Here is a 23,588-nt window from a genome sequence, read left to right on the forward strand (position 1 = left end):
TTCATCAGTATTAAGCTTATTAAGTTTTATGATGATATGTTGTTGTAATGTTGTTTATCCTATAGAAAGATATTACGCTTGATTTTATCAGATGAAGTTCCTAGGAAACTAAGCCAAGTTTAAGGGATTTTAAATTTCAATCCTAGAAATCCTGGGAAATCACGAGAGTCAACAGGATGTACAATAAGTGCAGGTTCATTATAGGAAGTGAAACAGTATTTTCGTACATCGCAAACCATGGTTGCTAGTGCAGTATGACCAAAGATCAGGAACAAACTGTCATTATTCCAATACACAAGGGCCATGATACGCAAGTCTACGAATACAGAAAAAGAAAAACTAAAGACAAATGGAATAACACTCAAGGAGCACTGGCTGTGAAGTATCCGATATCATGAAAGGTAAACTCAAAGCTTAGGACTCAATAGGCATGCTTTCTGCCTCCTTCCTCACTGTTTCAAACAACACGGAGGATAAATATCGTTCACCAAAGCTGGGAAAGATAGCCTGATAAAAAAAAAACAAGGATGTAATTAGTCAAAAGAAGCCGCCATCCGAAGTGTACTGTGTAATATATTTTTTATTTTATCAGTCTTTAATTAGACCATGAAACTTTAGTATAGGAGAAAAGAGCAGTGGGCTTACAACTATGAGTTTTCCAGCATTTTCAGGCCTCTTAGCTACTTTAATGGCGGCGGCAGCAGCAGCGCCAGATGAAATCCCAACCTGAAAAATGATTTTTCCCAAACAACATATTACTATCATACAAAGATAATGTACAACGAAGGTTACAAGACAGATGCAGGTGGAGAAAGCAAGTAAAATACACTAAAATTTCAAGAACTTACCAGCAAACCTTCCTTGAGGGCAAGCAATTTGGCCATTTCAATAGATTCTTCACTGGATATCTGTATAATTTAGTCCACCCGCCACAAAAGAGGAAGAAAGAAAAAGATAAATGAAAGGTGGTGAGTTCTCCATTTATTTATATAAATATCAAAGACATACATGAAGTATGTAATACCAAGAAGTTACAGCTAGAGAGAGTATCATTATATGTTAATAGTGAGTGACTATTAATGGAGAAAAACTTGTGTTCTAATGGAAAACACCTACCAAATTAAGTAACAAAAGAAAAACAGAACAATCGTGGAGCTATAGAGAAATATACATACTAGCATTTAACATAATTAGAGGAAGAAATCCATCATGTAGAAGGCTCACCTGGACCACTTCATCGATAAGATTCACATCCAGAACACCAGGTATGAATCCAGCTCCAAGTCCTTGAATCTTGTGAGGGCCTGCACATGTACACAAACAGTCAAACATGCAATTTTACCAAGTTAATTCTCTAACATTGCCTAATAAACTTAGACTACGATTCTTTTATTTTTCAGAACTCCAAGAATAATGTGTTGACAAAGGACCAGTCGTGATAATCAGAGAAAGTTGAGTACTTGAGTACATAGTATCCCTCTCGATTGGGGATAGAAACCAATCAAGGTTTTCTCTACAACAATTACAAGTAAGCTATGCACTTCATGGAAGTGAATTATGATTTATTTTTTTTTTTTTTTTTTTTTTTGGCACTAAAGAGTTTCAACGTGGATACAAAAGGCCAAAACAGAATTCGACTGGTCAGCACTATATTTGGATAGCTATTGTGGAAAGGGAGAGAAGGGAAGATGCGAGTTTGTAGTTTCCTTCCAAATGTTTCCACAATCGAAAGGATTTAATATTATAACGGGAAGGAAAATAGATCTCTCCAATTCCATTCCTTTTATACACCAGGGGGTCATATCTAAACAAGAGAAGATGAGTCCCAACTTGCCAAGTATGTAATGGAAAAAATTAATTAAGAGACAAAATTAATCAAGGGAGCACTAGGGAGTAGGGAGTGTGGCAACAAAGGACTGAATTCTGATACTATTGGGCAGTAGAGGACAGACATTATCAGCACTTGGTTATTTTTGTAGTTTTGTTCGATTATCAAAGGGCAGTAGCATAGCAATAGAAAGGCATGAGATTTGGGGAAATGAGAGAAAACGGCAACCTCAATTTACTAAGAGAGAGTGATAACCTAAAGTTATCAAGAGAGTAATAGCCTCAAGCTATTAAACTAACATTTGTAACCTTTTAGCCATCATCAATCAAACATCAAGCTTTCATCTTTACTCATACGCCTTGTTAAATCAGAAATACTAAGTTAGAAAATCAGTCCATAACAGAGTATTACAAGGTATAGGCTAGCATAGCATTACATAAGATGAACACAGGTAGAATGAACTGGGAAGTTACTTCAATGACAAGCCTAGATACCCTTTAGCATGGTTTTCCTCTGAAAACAGGATATACTGGCAGCACAATTATCCATGTTTACTGACAACTAAATGATTATAAATTTTGAAATAATTTTCTTTAGGCCTCTCCCCAGCAATAATAGGAGATTAACAAGAGATTCAGTGGTCATAGCTTTATTACTTACCAGGTTTCCCTCCAGACAATACAGCACTTTCCACTGGTTCCAAACCAATCAGCTGAAGAATGAAGACAAAAAACATATGATAATTTTGATAAGGGTATGAAAGAGGAAGTAGAAAAAGGAGATAAATATTCACATACATCTGCATAGAACTTCATATGGCACACTTTCAGAAATTTGTCACATATCAATGCCAGAACTGACCTTAACATCTGGATTTTGTTCCTTAAGGTATTTTCCAGCACCTGTAATTGTGCCTCCAGTCCCTATTCCAGAGACAAATATATCAATTTTTCCACCTGTGCCTTTCCAAATTTCAGGTCCAGTTGTTTCATAATGAATCTACACAAAGAATAGAAGTGTCAGAGCAATGTTCCAATAAGTTATAAATCCAATGAAGAAATAACAAAATTGCACCAACAAGCATTACCTTTGGGTTGGCAGGGTTTTCAAACTGCTGTAGAATATATGAATTAGGAGTCTTGTCACGGATCTCCTCAGCCTTTTGTACAGCCCCTTTCATACCTTTTGCTGGATCAGTAAGGACAAGCTCAGCACCAAAGGCCCTGAGAATAGTCCTCCTCTCAAGACTCATTGATGCTGGCATCGTAATGATGAGCTTGTAACCTTTAGCTGCTGCAATGAAGGCTAATCCAATGCCAGTATTTCCACTGGTGGGCTCAATTAGGACACTCTAAACCATAGAGAAAAAAGAACACATCCATCAGCAATTCAGCACATCAAAAGAATTTTACAACAGTATGAACATAGCTTAGACCTTGCCATGTTAAGCTTATCCGCCTAAAATATCCCTAGCAATCTCTAAAAGGTGTAAATTTATCAACACATTCATCATGTAGAATTTCATTCATGCTAGTCACTACATCCTTAACATAAAATTCTATATTCAAAAATATTACTGAATACTAACCTCTCCAGGTGTAATTAGCCCGCTTTTTTCAGCATCAGTGACCATACTGAACCCAATCCTGCAAGAGCACAATAATTTGAAGATGTGTATAGTCAAACACATATAGCAAATGATACCCATGCCAGGATCTCACTCACCCCAACAAATAAAATAACTACACACTCAGAAAGACGAAAATAACCTGTCTTTGACACTAGAGCAAGGTTCCATTCCTTCCAACTTCACAGCAACACGAGCAACACAGCCATCGACCACAGTGTTGAGATACACCAATGGCGTTTTTCCAATCAACTACACAAGTCCCAAATTTAACACATTAAACGATATGATCAAATAAATAATGATATATTACCATGAGGGTACAAAAGGGTCAGGCTACTTACTTCAGTGACATCTTTAGCAATGAAGGCCTTCTCCTCAACCATTTTGGATTATATACTGCAATCAAACACAATCAACAAACTTCAACCATATTACCATACATCTTGGTAGTCAAACAGGTATTGCACTTAACCATAGATGAAATGAAAAAACAACCAATAAACTAATAGCTAATTGCAACATTATTATATCTAAGAGCATCACTTTTAAATCATACTTACTCCGTTTCTTTTACTTGCAACACTTCCCTAAAAAGGAAATGTCACAATACTTGCAACACACTATAAAAGGAAAGTTACTTTAGAGAAAAACTATACTATATCCCTTATTTAAAGCAAATGACCCACTAAATTACACTCCTAACAACCACTCATCCTATATTAAAGTTTATTATATCATGTAAACCCCACCTTTCTTAATTACCGCACTAAAGGGTGTGTTGCATCTAAAAGAAAACGGAGGAAGGTATTATTTACACTAAACTTTTTAATGCTAAAGAATGGAATTCATGCTATGGATAATATAGCTCTAACAGAGCATGGATATCTCTCGTGGCATCCTGGAAGATGCCTAAGCCTCATTCCCAAGCAAAATTTTGGGTCGGCTTCCTTAATCAAAAACCTATCTTTCGTGGTAACTCCCGAAAAACACCAAAGCTGCCCCCAAAGCCTCATTCCTAAAATACATTGGGCCAGCTGCCTATACCAATAATCTATCTATCATGGTATTCCCGGAAAATGTCATAGCCTCATTTCAAAATGAATTGGGCGTTTGGGTCAGCTGCCTGACTCAAGAATCTATCCTCTCCTTCTATTTGCTTCTATCTAGTTCAAGTGCTACATGTGTAGATGTGCTTGCAAACCCCCTTCTCAAACAAAACCACTGCAAATTTCTTACCAATGTCAATTATGTGTTGAATACTCCATTATAATTAGCTAAACAATTTTTCCAGAACAAATTTAATCATAGCAATTATACCCATGCAAAATCAAAAACCCTCAAACACCAAACTAAAAATAAGAAAAATGAAAAACAGAAGTCCCTAAATTACCCATCAATCAAATAAGCAAAAACACTCAAAAAATTAAATTTCTTCAGAATTCAAGCAATCAAGACCGAACAGAAATAGGCAAAATTATAAATTAAAAAACCCAGAAAATAAACAGAATTCTGAACAATTAAAATCGAACAAAAGGGCTGTAACAGAATTAATAGAGAATTATTTAACATACCCAGATGAAGAAATGAAAAATAACAGTAGAAAGCAATGAATTTTAAGTCAAAGGGAGAAGATGTTCACAAACCTTAAAATTGAGATAGAAATCTGGGGAAGAATTGATAGTGATTGCAGAGGAAAGAGGTGATTAAATAATCCAAGAAAATCGTTTGTTTGATTTTATGATTAATTGTTTTACATGCACGATTTATAGACTTTACTAAAATAAAAATATAGAATTATACTTCGTATGTAGAATATCATTTCACATGTGGATATGGGTTGGCATAATATGCCCTCTTTTCCACAATGTTGTCCTAATTCATGATTGATCCATCTGTCATTCAAATTCAAGGTTTCTCTATTTTCTATTTTTATTTTCATTTTCATCAAAATACAATCCTTCCATTTATGAAGAAAACCCAAAAAATAAAAAATAAAAAATAAAAAATAAATAAAAAATAGAATTATTCCATTTTAAAAAATAGTTCTTTCCTTAATAGGTTGGCATGTATATCAAATTGTCAATGAACATTTTTAGGAGTTAAGTCTAAAATAGGTGATTCAATTCTTGCAAAATATGGGAAAAGGGGACTCAATTTATTTAATAGATGAAAAGGGGACTGGGCTAGAACGGGCTTGGGTTATCGGTGGGTTTTAATTGATTAAGGGGAAAGAATTGAGTCCCCTTGGTTAAACAATTGAGTCCCTTTGGTTAACCATTTTTTTTTTTTTTTTTTTTTTTTTTTGAAAAGAATTGAGTCCCTAATTTTTTTTTATTTTAATACAGTCCATAATTTTTTTTTAAAATTTTTCTTTTTAATTTCAGGGCTCTGCAAGCCTTCATTGAAACTACTGATGTGTGCTTCTACTACAAATGAAAGACAAATAAGCTACAGACCATGAAGATGAAGAACGTGCTTTGGTTTTTTTTTTTTTTTTTTTTGTTAAGAAATTATTATTGAAAAGATTATTTTTTTGGATAACAAATTAAAAAAAAAAAACAAAGCTTTTGTTGTTGCACTCTCTTAATATCAAACGATTATACTTCAGATCATATAATGCTGCTGTCTCAGGTGGACATGTGTGCAGCGAGGGGAGTGCTATCTCATAATGGAAGAACTCCTACTGATCTAGTTCTTGAAGATATTGATATTTTGAATGGTGGCTTTGATGCCTTTTCTTGTAGCCACGAGAAGAGAGAGGGGAATGTTGTTGGCCAGGCTAGTTCCTATGGGTGGGGTTGAACAATTGTTTCTGAGTTCTTTTCCGCATAGTGTATCCACTATTGCGGACCTAGATGAGATGTAATTTAAGTCCTTGATTAATATTAAGCTTCACGTTTCTTTCAAAAAAAAAAAAAGGGAAAGAAAAGCAAGAATGATTAATGAAGGTATTAAATTCATTTGGTTTAATCAACACAATAATGAGGGACTTAATTCTTCTTGGGTTAAATGTGAGTTAAGTCACCTAAAAACACCCCTTTAACTGGAAACTAGGTTAGCTCTTGTGCAATGCACGGTGATCTACAGTTATATATAATTATAGATTATTGATTTATAAGTATTTTATTATAAATTAGTCGAGAAATAATAAAAGTATGTGATATATCGATTTTTTAATTGTAGCTTCTAATACACAATTGAAACAAAAGTAGGCAAAAAATCAAAGCTATGTATTTTCTTGCTATAAAGTAGGTCACAAATTACTGCGAGTATGATTTTTGGTTTATATTTTAGAAAGATTTGTGAAATCTTTTTATTGTAAATATTATAAGTACTACTTATTAATATGGAATATGTATATAAAATAATGTTATTTTTGTAAATAATTTGATTTACTTAATCAATATTTTTTTTTAAAAAAAATAACTAAAAACACACCAGGAGATGACACGTGTCATTGCTGGTGTGTCTTTTAAGATATATATATATATATATATATATATATAATAGTTATAGTTATTATTGATTGATTACTGATGATTTAACCTCAGTCCCCTTTTCCTCTATAAAATAAATTGAGTCCCCTTTCCCCATACTTTGCAACAATTGAGTCCCATGTTTTATACTATAACTCACATTTTTAACGTTAATATGATTAGATAAGATTTTATATGATAATATTTTTGCTTTAAGAGATTCAATTTAATAATTAAAAACTTTTGTATACACCCGATTTACACTAATATTAATGTACATCGAGTAGTATAAAGGTAACTTTTAGCTAATTTTAAGGTAACTTTTAGCCTTTTTTTGGGTAACTTTAAATCGGCGCCATTTCACTAATTTGTCACCAGTTTTTCGCCTAAGTTTTGCCAACGATTTTTAATAACTGGTGCTAATGACTTGGTGCCAAAATGAATTTTTCTACTAGTGCAAAGTTATTTTTTCAGTCCAATTATATGAATCTTTATATTGAAAATTTCCAAAATTAAGGTATGGGCATAATGAATACATATTTCGATTAAGAATCTCATAATAATGTCATGCTCAATTTCTGTAACTCATAATTTTTCTTACTCAAATGAATATTATGTAGTCATGTTTGCAATTCTTATGAGCTTTTTATACAAATTATAATAGTCATGCAAACATTTACCCTTTCAATCATACAAATTCACATTCACTTCTAGGAGTAATTTAATCTAGTTGCCTATTAACACTCATATAGAGTTTAGTATCTTAAATATCCATCCAAAACATAATATATATACTACTGAAAACATTTTATATATTTTTTAATTGACATTGTGTTTATAGAATCACATTAATATTGTGAATGGTAGATTATATATTTAAGCAACATACTTTAGAAACTAATAGAAATTTCTAGGTCATATATGTATCTTCATATTATTCTTGAAGATTTGTAAATTTTATCATCTTACAACCAAGATAATTAAGTAGTTCTTTCCAATAATATCATAGGGTCACAAAATCAAGTTTTGCAAGATTCAATATGATATCATTCACTATACAAAGCAATAGTGCAAGTTAAGCATAATATTTATACAGAATAATAATCTACACGAAGAGGTTACTAGCAATATATATTATATAGTTTTAGTCTTTTAGATAATCATGTATCACGCGTATTGTAAGGGAAAGAAAAAGTAACTTTAATCAAAGATAAAATATAGAATGAATTCTAATTTAATGAAATTGATGTCAAAATAAAATGGACTAAATGGTACAATATATAATGCAACAACATGTTACTATAAGGCTTATTGTGTGATGCCAAATTACTGATAAAACAGGTTATATAAAAATAAAATCCATTTTGGAGATACCGAAGTACGTAAGAGGATAACACTGCAATAATCACCCTATTATTCAAACAATTTAACACTAATAAATCAAGATTAAAATTAAGCATTGATAGAATTAGTTCATAACTTTAACACATTCTTTTAGACTATCCTGAAACTAACAGAATTAAATCAAGCAAAGTTTTTTTTTTTTTTTTTAGAAATTAAATATAGATGGCCACTTGGAAACACATATATATGAACAATCTGTGAGATTTTCATAGGAGTAAAATACAATGTACTGTTCAACTTCTTCAAAGAGTCAATTGGGTGCTTGTAGCAAGATAAAATAAGGAAGATACAATATAATCTATACTTGTAGCACATTTCAAATCAGTTACATTAGTGTTAGATTTCGGGAAAACTCCTCAATCTGGAGTGTGTACCATTGATCATAATATATAGAGTTTACAATGCTAGGCCTAATTACATTAGGAATCCTAGTTACGATAAACATACAAAATATACATTTGATATATCCTAATCTGCGACAAATATTATCCTAAATATAATATCTATCAATTAGCATTAAAATAAGGAAGATACAATATAATGCTATCACTGCTCCTCCCTCTCTTTCCACCTCCTCTCACAATTTTAATTGGATGAAAATATGGCACATTGACATCCCATTCAAATATAAGATGTTAATTTGGAATCTTGTTCATTCTATACTACCAGTTGGAACCCGTCTCAAGACCAAAATTCCAAATTTTAACCCGATCTACGGTCGATGTGATGGGGCTGATGAAGATCATCTCCATCTATTCAGAGATTGCCCTTCTTCCTCGAGCCTTTGGAATATGATCTTTGCTAAAATCAGAGTTGCTAAAACTATTGACTTATATCAATTCCAAAATAATAATTGGTGGGGATTGGGTTTTCTTTAATCTCAATCAGAAAATGCAATGGAAAATTATTTTTGCAATTGGTATTTGGCATTTGTGGAATTACAGGAACAAGGCGGTTTTCGACAAATCCATGACAAGAATTCAACTCTTGTTTGCAAAATTCAGTAATGATCTTTACTGCAATAACTCTGTTTTTCAGACTAGGAATGGTGTTCCTATCATGAATAGCGACCAGGTTGATTGGAAGCTTCCGCAGATGGGCTATAAAAAATTGAATACAGATGGGAGCTGGAAGGGAGAGAACAAAGCTGGTGGAGGAGGAGTGATCAGGAATGATGATGGTTCTTGGTTAGTGGGATTTACTTTGAAGCTTCGAGCAGTCAGTCCAGAAGCAGCAGAGCTTATCACTATCAGAGAGGGACTCATTGCAGCAAAGAAGTTCAACCTCCATCACTTAGAAGTCGAAACGGATGCTGAAGCTTTACAGAAAATGCTTGTGAACGCTGAAGACTACTTACACCATGAGCTGGGGATGATTATTCAAGACATCAAGAAGATGCTAGATGAAGATTGGATTTTTGTCTTCCACCACGCGAAGAGAGCAGCAAATGCAGTGGCCCATGGACTAGCTAAAATGGGAGCACAAATGACTGAAGATGATTTGAAGTATTACTACTACCCACCGAAACCTGTTGCTGATGTTTTTGCAAGAGACCCTAAGCGAAACTGATCTTCTCATCAAGCTTCTGGCAATACGCTTGATGATGCTGTCACTACTACTGCTTTTATCACTAGTACCTTAAGTTATTTTATACTTTTGCTGTATGGGAATGCTGGGATATCCCCCCTTAGCATTGCCACTCTATGTTTATTTTCCTGCTACTATGTACTCAAGACTATGTCTCTGTTTAATGGCCCTTAGGCCTTATCTATAATATTTTCTTTGGTGTGTGTTAAAAAAAAAACATTAGCATTAAAATCAAAGCAAATGTACAACACTCTAATCGAATGACGAAAAACCAAACATCACAGAGTAATATCTTATACCATAAATACGAAGTAATAAGGTAACAATATAATGACAATAAAAAAATTTGTGCTATAAAATCCGAGTTCGATTGATTAATAATATTTTGTGCTATATATTTATATAGGGTAATGCTATATGCATATAAGCATTTAATATACTTCCTTTTTTAGTATTAAGTTGGGAATTTATTTATGATGAGTCCTTTCAAAGTAATCGATTATTTGGCTTTGGAATGTTTAAGGTGCAGGGTAAGTTATAACCATTTGACTTGGCAGCAATTAAATTTCACTGCTGGAACTCTATGGTCCTGTTCTTTTGGACTTGTTTCAGTTCAGATCAGTTGAGAGTTAGCTCGAGTGGTTAGAGCTTCCTCCTGATTCAAGGTGATTCTGAGATCGATTCTCATCACCTGGCCCTTGTGGCTCTCAAAAAAAAAAGTTGGGAATTTATCGACAATTCACGAGTAAATCGGTGTAATCAATTCTTTCCATTTTGGCTTTTTATATGCAGCCTTTAGGGCTGCGTATATATTTTTCTATATTTATATATACACATCTCGTATAAATTAAGGTGGTATTATGATTAATAGCAAAAAGAAAGACGGAATGTACGGTATGGTCAAATGGTTTCATAAGCAAAATGAAAAAAAATTAATAATATTGACTATACAAATTAGTACTAACACGACACACAATAATAGTTGAATAATGGGGATCTTAGCTCGACAAAACATCGAGATAGCATAATCCACAAAGTCTATCAAAATTATAAAGTCTTTTGTGACCTTTCTTGAAATGCTCCAAACATTTACTATGAAACTTCATGAGTCAACTTTATAGCATCTAATGGATTATTGATAATGCAAGAATTCCTTGATGCTTAAATCATTCATCAATAATATAATACTACAAAAAGACTTGAGTGAACATGATCCACAATAATATTATTGTGTACCCGAGATTTATACACACGCAATTGACATTATATTCAACATAGTGACCCTTATTTTGAACATAGTAACCTTATTTTCAAGGTAGTAATCTATATTAGAACTTGTATAACGTTTAATGTTATTGTGAATTTAAAGTACGACGTTATGACGCTAATTTTAACATAGTAACATTTATTATTCATATTGATCGGTATATAAAGTATTTTATCACTATATATTATTAAATGACTTTTATTTCAATATAGTGACCTTTTTTATTATTATGGAAACCTTTTTTTATATTAATAAAACAACTATGGTTTCTCTAATATTAGTGGTCCACAATAAAGTAGTGTGAATCCGGTCCATTTAAGAATTTGTATATAACCCTAATATTCTATATATTTTCTTTAATTTGTTTAATTGATTATCATATTACATGTAAATAATTTGCTCAATATAGATTAACCAAAAGCTTAATGAAAGCATAAATTCATCAAATTCGACACAAACCTAGCTGATTTAATTTGCCAAAATTTAAAATCAAACAGGAAGTTACATTCGGAATTGATTCAAGAACAATAAAATAAAACAAAATAATCTAACATGTAATTATATCGGAAATTACGGCTTAATGATAGATGCATGCTTTGTACTATGTAATTGCAACTTAAGCAAAATAAACGTAATGTGCTATTGATTTCTTTTGTTTGTTTGCACAGTCGGCTTGTTCAATTAGCTAGATTTGGTGCTGATAACGTGTCATAAAATAAGAAGAAACATAGAGATTGAGATAATAAAATGTTAATAATAGTTGAGGGTGTTAATGTCTTCGGCTCTTCGCATAAGCACGCTATTATTAACAAGTCTAATGTGACAAAAAGTTTCTAAGTCGTCGAATTCTTAATAATATAATCCAATGGGGTATGAAAGGCGGGCACCAAACCCATTTACTAGTACTTAATTTAAACTATAGGTTATACAACTACACAAGGGGTTGCATATACTGATATATATATACATATCTTTGCTTCTTCTCATCACATCACACAATATTTACTAGTACTAATTTGTAAGATAAGCAATTAAATTAAAATGGAAAGTGTTCAAGAGATTAGGAATTCTCAAAGGGCAGTTGGTCCTGCTTGCATTTTGGGTATTGGATTTGCTAATCCTCCAAACTATATCTATCAAAAAGACTATCCTGATTATTACTTTAAGGTTACCAACAGTGAACACAAAGTTGAGTTAAAGGAAAAATTCAAGCGTATTTGTAAGTTTTCTATGTTATTTTGCCTTACTTTTGTTACAAGATGCTTTATTGTTTAACGGTCTATGTATAATACTCCCTCCGTGTTTTTTTAAGTGCTACAGTTTGACCGACACATAGTTTTAGGCAATGTAATTGATTTAAATAAAATAAGAGGTTAGTGGGGTAGTTGAAGTATTAAAAAATTGTATGTAAAAGAAAGATAGTGGGGTTAATAGTTTATTGAAAAGTAATGAATGTGAGAGGAAAGATATAATAAAAAAGTAGTGGTGGGTTTGGGTGAAGATCATGAGAGGAGAGAGATATAATATTTTTAATGTAGCTTTTTGCCATAAAAGGAAGTGTAAATACAGCCAAAAATGAAAAGTGTAACACTTAAAAAAAACATGGAGGGAAACTAGAAAATAGGCAATTTTTCTGTCGGAAACTGTTGTCGTAAAAGTGTTTGTCGGAAAAACGCCCTTTTCTGAAAACACTTTCCCGAAGAAATTTCCGACGTCGGAAGGGATTTCACCACCTTAACCCACCCCACCTAACCGTAACCCACCAAAACCAGACCCACATCTACAACCCTAACCCTAACCCTAACAAATCTGGTTGAACTACCCCTATCCTAAAAAAACCACCCACCACCCACCGGAAACAACCACCGCCGCCGTCGAAAACCACAGTCACAACCCAAAAATTAACCAAAAAAAAATAAAACAAGAAAACATACCTTTCAGTGGCGGATTGAGAGGTATTTAGTGGGGTCCCTTGACCCCATTTGAATATTAAAAAAAAAATTCTTATTAAATTATATATATATATATATATATAAATTAATTACTCCGTATATTTTTAACCGAATGACCCCATAAAAATTTATCAAATGCACTTTGACCCCGTTAAATATTATTCTGGATCCGCCACTGATACCTTTACAACAGAAGCTTTGAATTATTTAACCTCGAATTTGGTTTAATCCGGCCAAATTCGACCATAAAACCTCTACACCGAGGGATTTCAAGGTCGAATTTGACCGTAAAAACCATGAATTAGATCGTAAAAAACGCATAGAAAGGCGTGAGAAAAACAAAAAAACAGAGCAACGGAAGAAGAGAAGACAGAAATAGAAGAGTAGAGGCGTGAGAAAGAGAGAAGTGAGGAAGAGGTGAAGAGAGAAATATAAGAGGATTTTTTTTTTTATTTATTTTTTTTAAGAGAGTAAAGCTAAGAGTGGCAAAGTGACGTGGCGTGAAATTTAAAATCAACAAAACGGTTTTTTTTTTTTTTTAATAATATACTATATTTAGTTTGAAATTTCCGACGGATTTAAAGGCGGAACTTAAATTTACGACGGACTAATTGCATACTTCCTCAGTTTTTTTTGTACTCCTGTCGTCCCTATTTGATAGTCGCTTATTTCATTTTTGATGCCCTAAAATGTTAGTCACATTTATTTTTTTCATGTACCATTAATATTAATATTTTTTTACCAAAATTCTCTCTAATTTGCAAAAATATTTGTGCCAATAATTTAACTTTCCCATGTACTTTAATTTTTTTTCTCTGTCTACTTTTTTGCATACCCAATGTAAATTTATTTTTTCAATGTACTTTTGCTACTTCTTATTCATGTTTATTAATTCTCATGAAAATTGCCCAAAAGTAACTACAGTATCAAATAGGGACGGAGGTAGTAGTTGCAACACTTATCTTTTCACGCTTGCCGATGCATGTTTAATCATTAATTTCTTTGATTACCAATAAGTAAAAATTATAAAATTTAGATATTAAAACTGTATAAATCGAGATGAATCTAACAACATCCCACATGACTATATTTTTACTTATGTATAAATCGTCAAAGCTAGTCAAAGTGAAACACGTAAATAGTGTAAAAGTCAAATAGTTGCAACTATAAAAAAAACGGAGGAAGTATGTATATTCTAACGGAAATTTCCGATAGAATATAAAGTCATCGGAAATTTCAAATTTTTTGCGTCCGTCGAAAGTAGGTTGTTTTCTAGTAGTGGTGTAACATAGTAACTATCTAACATATCCTCTTTTGTTAATCTACTTTCGTATCACTACTAATGTATATTATTTAATTTATATGTGAGAAAACAACAATCAAAAAGCGACACTTTTTCTTGAATGAGGAGATTCTCAAGGCAAATCCAAGCATGGTAACCTATGGAGAACCATCTCACGATGCTCGACGTGAAATGACAATTGACTATGTACCAAAATTGGGTGTGGAGGCAGCTGAAAAGGCACTCAAAGAATGGGGTCAATCTAAGTCGAAGATAACACATCTCATTGTTTACACCACATTGGCTATGTCAATGCCTGGCACAGACTATGAGGTTGCTAAGCTCCTTGAACTCAAACCGTCTGTTCACAGAATGGTTCTTTACTTGGTTGGTTGTCATGCTGGTCCCCACATTTTGAAACATGCCAAGGACATTGTTGAAAACAATAAGGGAGCTCGTGTTCTTGTGGTGTGCTCAGAGATCACTACAGTCAATTTCCATGGTCCCTCGGAAAATCATATTGACTCATTAGTCGGACAAGCTTTATTTGGTGATGGAGCTGCAGCTGTAGTTATGGGTGCAGATCCCGATATGTCCGTTGAAAGACCACTCTTTCAACTCATCCATGCCATACAAGATACCGTGCTTGATACCACTGGTCCAGCATCTGAGATCATTGAAATGGGACAAACTTTCCATCTTCGAAGGGACCTTCCTTTGTTTGTCTCCAAGAATGTTGAGGAATGTCTTGTTAGAGCTTTTAAACCAATAGGAATCACTGATTGGAACTCAACAAGGGTATTGGGTTAAACAAGTAAGAGGCCCATTAATAGGCCTCATGAGATTATGACATACCATGTAGAGTGTTGGGCTAGAGTAGTGTGTTTAGGATAAGGGTTTTGGGCTTTTGACATGGGCTCTTATTTAGAGATGTGATCTATAAATAAGATCCCTGCCTAGGGTTGCATGTAAGAAGTAACAATCAACATACAGTAGATTTTGAAAGAAGCAACCAAGTCCCAAAACCCAAAACACTCTCCTCACTCACGGCCCTCCCCTCTCCCTCACGTCCATACGTGCGGTGCCCCTCATGGTGGCTCGTGGTGTTCGTCGTGGTGATTCATGGTTAGCTCATGTCTCTCTTCTCCATTGAAGGTTGATTGAAGCGTTCAGTCACGACTAACTAGCATTAGTGGAGGTTTTACTTGTGCCCGTGGACCAAGTAGAGGAATCACGCTTGGAGTTCTTTATCTCCCTTTGTTCTTGCTTGATCGCACGTGGAATCACGCTTCAAAGGTACAATTATTTGTTCTTTATATGTTATGCATTAGATCATGGGATTAGGTACTGTATGAATATGATTCATGTTTATTTCCGCTGCGTAGTACCTATAAACTCCTGCAAGGTAAAAAGTGCGAAAATGGTAAAAGTGGATCTTCTCAGAATCCGAGACTAGGTGTTTTCTCTGATGAGAGAGAATTGATTGAGTGTAATAAATGAATATGTCCCCAAATTAAGGTAAATCTCCATATTTATACGGTCATTTAGACTGGCGGGCTGCGCCGCTTTGCGATCTCGGGAATTGGACCCTAAAGGCCGTCATTTTCCTCTGATGATTGAGAGTGCCATGTGTCAGCTAGGATTGTTTTGTTTAGAGCCTCTCCTAGGGTGACACGTTTTACCTTCTAATTGGGCCACATGTCCGAGGTACTTTTATTAAAAAAATTGTATTTCACTAAATTGATTTCAATCCAAAAAATAGGACATAAAAATCCATACTACAACCAAATAGTACTGAAAAATTCAATCTTACAAGTCGAAGGTACTACAAATAATATGTTACAAACAAATGGTAATATAAAAACTAGGAAAAATTGATTCTAATAATCCCACCTTTGGCCGTTTCGCCAATAATAATCCCACCTATCGATTATTAATTATATAATAATCCCACCTTGGGGGTCATCTTCTTATAATGGTCCCTAACCTAGTAGTAAGCGGTATAATGGGTGAACATGCCACGTGGTACTTCATGATTCGTTAAAATTAAAAACATATTTTACTTTTTATAAAAAAAAAAATTTGAACAAAAAAAAAAAAAAAACTGTGTTATTTTCTTCCCCTATCTCTATTTCCGTTTTCCCTTCCCCTCCATTGATTCCAACTACCCAAAAGGCCAGACCAGTCACCTGCCCACCTCCTACACGAATCTACCTCCTCTATGAAACAGACAACCTCACCCACGGCCAACCACCCCTACCTAATGACCAGCCATCCCCATCCACGAAAACCCCACCCACGGCTGGCTAGTCCCACCCACATACCAGCCGCCCTACCCACAAAAAACCCCACCTAAGGTCGACCACCCCCAACCACACCCTACCACGACCGACAACACCCTATATATGAAACCCCTACACTCGAAACCCTCACCTAAAAAAATTGTCCTTTCCGCTCCCGCAAACCACCAACCTTACACATCCCCCAATTTCCCCTGTTGTTGCTATTTTTACCTTATGGTAGGAAGAGAAAGAAAGTGAGGTGGGAATTAGGAAAGTCATGGAAAGGGAAAAGGAGGAGAGAGAATGGGTTGACTTGTGATGGAGGTTGACTTGGATGAGGGAGAATAGGAAAAAAAAAAAAAAACAGACTTACCCATTTTTCAAGTTACCAATCATAAGGGACCAATAAGTGAAGATGGGCCCCAAAGGTGAGATTATCAAATAATAATTGATAGGTGGGATTATTATCAGCGAACCGATTAAAGGTGGGATTATTAAAATCAACTAACTATTATATTAAATTAACTATATTATATTTTACTTAATTGATACCTTGTGTGGGAAAATATTAAAATTGGTTGCATAATATAGGTGTAACACCCCGATTTACTAACAAATACTAGGAATAAATAAGAATTAAAGGAAAAATAAACAACCTTTAAATAATATTTCGGAAACATACATCTAAATCGGAGGTATCATCGCCACACTCAACAACCTGTCAAGTGTTAAGGCTTACAGAACCCAACAATATAACCCAATAAATCTAAGTTAGCTATTTATACAACTTTACAAACTCGTTATAGCATACTAATCAAATCACTTGAACACTTTTAGCTACGATCACTTGATTAACCTGCTTAGACAAACTTAACTGCTCACTATTAAGGACAAATTCCAAAATAGATCGTCGCAAGACTACCATAAGAAAAAGGCATGACCGCAAACACAAATAGCACAACAAAACAAACAACACACACGTCAAGAAAAAGCTGAGTAATCACCATATATCATAATCCAAATAATAATAGAATAATTAACATTACTAGCTCACTTAAATAATGTAGTTCAAAACTACATCACACATATATACCACAAAGTAAAATAACTCCATACTCTGAAAATAACCTTTGTCAAACTCAACCTCGAATAATAATACAGAACTTTACTCATTTAACTCATCTAACCAACAAGTGTGTCATGCTCTTTGTTCTATACCTAACCTTGAACATGCATGGGTAATTCGATTAACAAACCAACAGATATAAAAACTTGAATACTCTCAATAACCAGAAAACACCTTAAACCAGACCACATACGGGCCAAATCCCACTGTGTAAGGGACCATAAAAAAATATAAATAATCGATTGTATCTCATTCTTAACTCATGATTATCATCTTCTTACCAACATGCCAAGGACTAAGGTCTATAACGCCGAGCCTCGAACCAAGAGTAAAATATAATTTTCAACCTTTTGATCTCATACATCGATCAAATAATCATTCACAAACTAATAGATAATATCTCAATAATGGCACATGTTCCCAAATATTATAACAATTCGAACTCAATTCAATCATAATATATCTCAACTCTCACAGGGCAATAAAACTAATACCCAAATCTAAATAACTCACAACTCAAAGATAATACTCTGCATTAATAACTCTAAAATCTCAATATAACAATACTCCCTAGAGTAACAACATTAAAACCCTAGCATAATAAAAACATAATCAATCAACATAACACAATAAAACAATACAACAATTAAATCATATATCACCATAAATATATATCTACGAACAAGATCATATGAATAACAAATCATAAAATTTACACATAATAATACAGAGTACAATCAATAAACAATTTATAACCAAACGACTCCAATGAATTAATACAATCACATCATAATCAAGCAACTTTAAATAATCAATAGTGTGATTATGTAATCCCCCACATTTTAATTTAATTACAATTTAATTATATGTTATTCTTGTAATTATATTTATGGTAATTTTATTAAATAAATTATTTTATGGAAGTTTTTAAAATAAAGTAGTGTTTTTTTTTATTATTGATAATCCTAGTTTATTTAGGAATACCAATCCTAATTTAATTAGGAAATTAAAAAGCCCAAAATAAAAACCCTTATACCCCTCCTCCCTCAAATCTCACGTACAAAAAAAAAAAAAAGAAAAACACTCTCCTTCTTCCTACTGCTTTCACGAAGAGAAGAGAAAAAAAAAAAAAAAAAAACTTACCTGCTGCTACAGTGCTGCCGCCAGCAGCACCACCGAGCTGCCACCCCTGCCGCCAGCAGCCACCGCCGCGCCTCCAGCCGAGCCACCAGCAACAACAGTTTGCCCTTCCTCCTTTCTCCTTCCCTTATTTCTCCTTCTCTTATTCTTGTTATTTTTAATTAAAGTTTTGATCTTTATTAAATTTTGTTTATGAATTCTTATTATTATGGTTTGATTTTATACTTGGGTTATTAAAGTTTATAAATTTATGAGTTTCATCATGTTTAATTTATTTAATAAATTTTCAGATTTGGTTTAATTATAAATTTAGGGTTTAAATGTTGATTTTTCATGGTTTTAGGGTTTAAAACGTACTAATTAAGTTATCTAACTATATTATATGTAAATTATGTTTAAGTTCAATTATTTTGATTATTAATAAATTTTCAGATTTTGTATCTTCTATTTTGAAGCCTCTAATTGCGTTGAATTAATGTATTTTTGGGTTTTTAACACTCTAAATTGCTATATGATGGCTTTTTCAAATAATTATGCTTATGGGATTATTTTATATGCTTAAACCAAATTTTCAGATTTATTTTACCACTTTAAAGTTGCTGTAATTTATTATTAAACACTATATTTTCATGATTTTAACACCTAAACTTGTAGTTGGGATGTTGTACTATTAGTTTTGGCTAATTGGATTAATTTAAGGACTTTATTTTAATGGTTTGAGAGGTTTTTAAATAATTTAGTATTGCTGTAATTTTAATTGCTTTGGTATTGATTTATTCCTTATTATTTGGTTTAGGAGAGGACTTTGTAGAAGGTGATTTCTAGTCTTTAAAGTGGCCAATCGAATTGTTTACTCAAGGTACGTACAAGTTACAAAACCTTGCTTTTAGGTGCATGTTTAAGGATGGATCGAGAACTTAGTACCATGTCTAGGGATGACTGGGTTAAATTGTTTGGTTATACATTGTGAATTTCATTTGATGTGCATTATTTATTATTGCAACTATTGGTTATGTACTAATTATGCAAGGTGTGCTTAGAGGCAAAGGTATGTGATTGGTGAAATGATTCAATTATTACTCATTCATGATTTAATGAAATAGGATGAGTAAAGGAATGGTTCATGTCTTATAAGACAAGGTTAAGAGTTTGGGGTGCCTTATGCACTCAAGGTGTTTATACACCGAGGTAGTAAAGGAATAAATAATAAATGTTGCTTGCCACTAATAAATCAAGAATTGAAATTGAAAAGTTGTTTTACTTGATTGAATTGATATTGGATTGATTGAATTGTTATGCATGTGAGTCATCACCAAGTCTAAACCTGTAAATCACGTAAAGTGCAAGATGGATGAGCAACAAAACTCTGGATTGGTGCACTTCTGGAGTAATGACAATCAGGGGTTGGGGTACATGGGGTATTAGCCGTGTACTTTTCTCGAGGCCGTCTGATCTACGAGTCTCTTATTTCAAATACTTTTTTATAAAACTAGGAGTTAGGTGAGATCTCATACTAACTACGGTCACGGAGTCGCGCCCGTGGTCGTTGGATGTTTATTGATGTTTCCGAAAGGAGGCATGGGGTTTTTCTTTATTGATGTTCCAAATGGGACATGGGTTGGACAACCTTGTCTATTGCTAAATCCAATGAATAAATTGAAATGAGTTAGCTACTATTAGCTAGTGGAGTCTTAATAAATTAAATAATCGAGTCGTGTGTTGAGTTTGTGATTTAATGATGCGTATGATTGATTATTAGTAGCATGTTAAGTACTTCCTTATTTTACTTTGCAGCTTGTATGTACTCAGCTTTGCTGATTGCGTACTTTTGTGTGTGTGTCCTTCTTTGGTCATGGCCTTCGCCTTCAAATGACCCTGTGACGATCCAATTTTTACACTTGTAATATTGGGGAGCAGAATAACCACATGTTCTCTCACATGCAGCATTCATCAGGGTTGTGGGATCTTGAGTAGAGAGTTGATTGCTTATTTTCGCGTCTCTTGGTTTAAGTTTGTTTTAACACTGAATTTTAATTACTTACTTTTACTTTTGGGTTTTGAATAAGGGCCTTAAAGGTTCCAACTTGTAATACTTATTTTGATTTAAATACTTTGTTTTGAGGTTTATTTAAAACTGTTTTGGTTTTCCGCTGCTAACTTCTGAGATAGCCTTAACGTTTGAACACGTGGCGGTAGCACACCAGTAATTCTCTTGGATTTGTTCAGGTTATTTACAGGTTTCTCACAGGTTTTTAAGAGAGAATTATTGGGGTGTTACAGATTACATATAATAAACAATCAAATTATAAACAAAAAACTCCAAAAGATTAATAGTGTGATTACATAAAATAAATAATACAATCGAATTATAAACAAACAACTCCAAAAGATTGATAGTGTGATTACCTTTCGACAAATTACAATTGAACTACGACATTCAAAGCAATTATGCAAGACATGAATCGACCGACCTAGTTCAATCCACAACCTTCACAAAATTAAATTAAACAAACATATCGTGGAGCTTCTTTATAAATCAATGAATAAGCTAATGGAAATTGCTGGAAAATGAAATAAATAATTTCAAGAAGAATCAATTTAGGGCTTGGTTGATGATTTTCACCCACAAGAACAGTTAAACGGCTTCGGCTGGTGTATTTTTTTTAATAAAAATGATATTAGAATAATTAAAGAGGATATTAGGGTTTTACATAGTTTATATACAAATTAAAAACAAATATCCCTCAAAAAAAAAAAAAACAAATAAGTGGAGTCCATATAAATTAAAATATGTTATCAAATACTCCCTCCGTCCCAAAAAGAACGACCCATTTGGGTTGATTACGCGGGTATTAAGGAAGTTAAGTAAAAGAAGTAAAAGTATATTGGAAAGATATATTTACATGGGGTTTGTAAAAAAATAAAGAGAGAAAGTAATAAAATAACATGGAAAATCAAATTTTTATATGGGGAAGCTAATTTTGCACAAATATTGTAGCAAATTGGTGGGTGTTTTAATGCAAATGGGTCATTCTTTTTGGGACAAAGTTTTGGCCAAATGGGTCGTTCTTTTTGGGACGGAGGGAGTAATATTTTGTAATATAGAAAATATGAAATAAAATCTGATTTTAATATAATATAAGATACAACTTATACGGGTATTACTATATACCCTCCTTAAAACAACCCTAAAACTTAAAATACTACCTCCGTTAACTTTTAGTTGCAACTTTGGAATATTTTATATCTCACAAATAATACCCCAAAGTTACAACTAAAAGTTAACGGAGGTAGTAGAAAAATTTAGGGTATTACAATAGGATATAAATAGAAACAAAATTTATTAAAAAATTATACTAAAGAAAGTCAGATAACATAAGAGACAGATTATTAAATATAGCCGGTCTTTAATGAAAAAAAGAAACGCAATAATCATAATAGCAGCATCAAAGTGACCGGCTATCTTTGATATTTTTAAAAAAACATTAACGGTCTAACGCAACGCAAAGCTCTTGTAGTAATAGCAACATGAAAGAGACCGTCTATCTGTAATAAGCGATCTCTTTGACTTTTTTTTTTAAAAAACAAACGTCAATTTTTTTTTTATTGGTGAGTCACGTGCACCTCTATGCATATGAATAGATCTGCCCCTGTCACAATCAAGAGGAAGTGGAATAAAACCACTAGTGACACTTAGGGGTGGGGATTCCATTACCCTTTTCCTCCATTTAAAGTTCTAAGCCCATTAATCCAGGAAAGGAGGACATGTGAGAGGTTCTGGGTATTTAAGTTGGGTACGGGCCAGGTCAAATCAAGATCAAGTTATGTCGGGTCAAACTAACCTTAGTTCAGGTTCAGTTTCAGCATCTGGTTCTGGTCGATTCAATTTAAATTTAGGTTATTACGGGTCATTCACCCTTTTCAGTTGTTGGTCAAGTTCGATTGAAGTCAAATTCAGGTCGGTATCAATTTCAGGTTCGGATTGTGTTAAGTCGGGATTGGGCGGGGTTAATAGATGATACATTCGGGTCCAGGTTAGGGTTGGGTCGGATATATTTTTGGTCAGATAATCTTAAAGTTGGATCATTCTTGGTTTTGGTTCAAGTTCAATCGAATAAATATCGATGTGGTCAAGTTGAACCTATATATTTATACTTTCCATTATTTGATCAAGCATTATCAATATTTTATTAAACCTATATATGAAGTAATAGAGAACAAAAGGTATATAAGCTGAACCTAATATGTTGTTAAGGATTAAGGGTTTACAGAATTGTACGAGTATGTAAGCTGAACAATTGAACAAAAGGTATATAAAATTTTATTCAACCTTCCATGAATCGGGTCAATAACAGGTTGTGTTGGATTTTAATCATTTTCAGGTTCTAATTGGGTCTGGTACTAGTCCGGGTTTGGATTATTATTGTCAGGTGAGATTAAATCAGTTGACGGTTACTATCAAGTCGGGTGCAAGTTCGGGTTAAGGTAGTTAAGTAGTGGATCAAATCGATTGTCGATTAACATCAAGTCGGGTTTAGATCGGGTTACAGGGCACTAGTTTCACCCCATTGTTCAGGTACAGGTCGGGTTTAGATCATTGCCGATTCAGGTCGG

At 33.4% G+C, this 23,588-nt stretch overlaps 1 protein-coding gene and 1 pseudogene across 2 annotated transcripts; one reads left to right on the forward strand and one right to left on the reverse strand.

The window, feature by feature from the left end:
- Positions 1 to 179: 179 nt before the first annotated feature.
- LOC145603757 (cysteine synthase) lies at positions 180 to 5,302 on the reverse strand. Of its 2 annotated transcripts, none has more exons than XM_081659739.1 (11): positions 5,102 to 5,302; positions 3,800 to 3,854; positions 3,598 to 3,707; positions 3,417 to 3,474; positions 2,916 to 3,179; positions 2,690 to 2,827; positions 2,489 to 2,540; positions 1,225 to 1,304; positions 849 to 908; positions 646 to 726; positions 180 to 507 (listed from the first exon to the last, which is right to left on the reverse strand). In XM_081659739.1, exons 2-11 carry the CDS (start codon positions 3,839 to 3,841, stop codon positions 415 to 417), a joined length of 978 nt encoding a protein of 325 aa, XP_081515865.1. In that variant the 5' UTR covers positions 3,842 to 3,854; positions 5,102 to 5,302; the 3' UTR covers positions 180 to 414. The 2 variants fall into 2 exon arrangements, with proteins under 2 accessions (XP_081515865.1, XP_081515866.1); XM_081659740.1 differs by having other exon boundaries at positions 5,030 to 5,102.
- A 6,931-nt stretch (positions 5,303 to 12,233) lies between these two features.
- Positions 12,234 to 15,276, forward strand: LOC145603900 (chalcone synthase 1B-like; annotated as a pseudogene).
- Positions 15,277 to 23,588: the final 8,312 nt, after the last annotated feature.

Source organism: Chenopodium album, chromosome 22, assembly GCF_948465745.1.
Source record: "Chenopodium album chromosome 22, dcCheAlbu1.1, whole genome shotgun sequence".
Taxonomy (NCBI): Eukaryota; Viridiplantae; Streptophyta; class Magnoliopsida; order Caryophyllales; family Amaranthaceae; genus Chenopodium; species Chenopodium album.